The 1,048-nt window shown below is 55.8% G+C and overlaps 1 protein-coding gene across 1 annotated transcript in view; it reads right to left on the reverse strand.

Annotated features, from left to right (window-relative positions):
* Positions 1–1,048, reverse strand: part of CACNA2D2 (calcium channel, voltage-dependent, alpha 2/delta subunit 2) — a 207,819-nt gene that overhangs the window by 2,442 nt on the left and 204,329 nt on the right. The window contains exon 25 of the mRNA XM_009321864.1: positions 47–69. Within this exon, the coding sequence (XP_009320139.1) occupies positions 47–69 (23 nt within the window). The remainder of the gene's footprint in view (positions 1–46; positions 70–1,048) is intronic.

Here is a 1,048-nt window from a genome sequence, read left to right on the forward strand (position 1 = left end):
TGCCCGCCCCCCCCGGGCACCGTGCCCCCTGGCCCTGCCCACGTACCCGGGCAATGACGCAGCCACCGCCTGTGAAGTGAAAATATGAACATTATTTAATAACTGAGTCTCTGTAATAAACCATTTGAAAATATTTTACAAGGAGTCACACGCACGATATCTTACAAATTGTCTTTTTGTTGGTTTTTGAAGTTTTCCAACTCTTCTGTACAAAAAAAAAAATTAAAACCCAAAGAAATTAAAAATAAATTAAAGAAAATCAATTAAAAACCCAACGCCTTTGAATGAGCAGAGAGAAGCTTTCAGGTGGGGATGGGGCAGGAGGTGACCCTGGCGGGACGGGGGGGCCTGGGGCCACGCCGCCCCTTCGTCTCATTGGTTTTTAACTTAAAATAGACTATATATGTATATATTTATAGGTATGTATAGTGGTGGTTTTCTGGCAGAGCACCTAACTAGACTACAGAAGTACACACACTCCCGGTAACACAGAGCCATCTGTTCAAACACGGTTCCCAGAGACAGTAACCAAACACACACTGAAAAAGCTACAAGCAGAATGACCATTAATTAACCCCAGCACTAATTAGCGCCTGGTGCCCTCCCCAGCCCCCCCGGGGTGGCCGTGCCGAGGGGGCTCCCCCAGTCCCGGTTGATGGGGTGGCTCTGAGCGGTCTGTTCAAACACGGTTCCCAGAGACAGTAACCAAACACACACTGAAAAAGCTACAAGCAGAATGACCATTAATTAACCCCAGCACTAATTAGCGCCTGGTGCCCTCCCCAGCCCCCCCGGGGTGGCCGTGCCGAGGGGGCTCCCCCAGTCCCGGTTGATGGGGTGGCTCTGAGCGGGGTGCCCGGGGGGGGTGAGGGTTCCCGGGGCTGCCTGCCCGGGCAGGGGCCCCCGGCACTGCCGGGAGCAGTGGGGTGCAGGGGTGGTGGGCCCGGCACCCCCTCCACCGCAGCACCCTGGGGTGTCGTGGCTGGGCCCCCTGCCCCCTGTGCTGGGCCCCCCCAGCCCCGTGGCACCTCTCCCGGCTGGGGTGGTG

Source organism: Pygoscelis adeliae, unplaced genomic scaffold (genome assembly GCF_000699105.1).
Source record: "Pygoscelis adeliae isolate BGI_AS28 unplaced genomic scaffold, ASM69910v1 Scaffold94, whole genome shotgun sequence".
NCBI lineage: Eukaryota > Metazoa > Chordata > Aves > Sphenisciformes > Spheniscidae > Pygoscelis > Pygoscelis adeliae.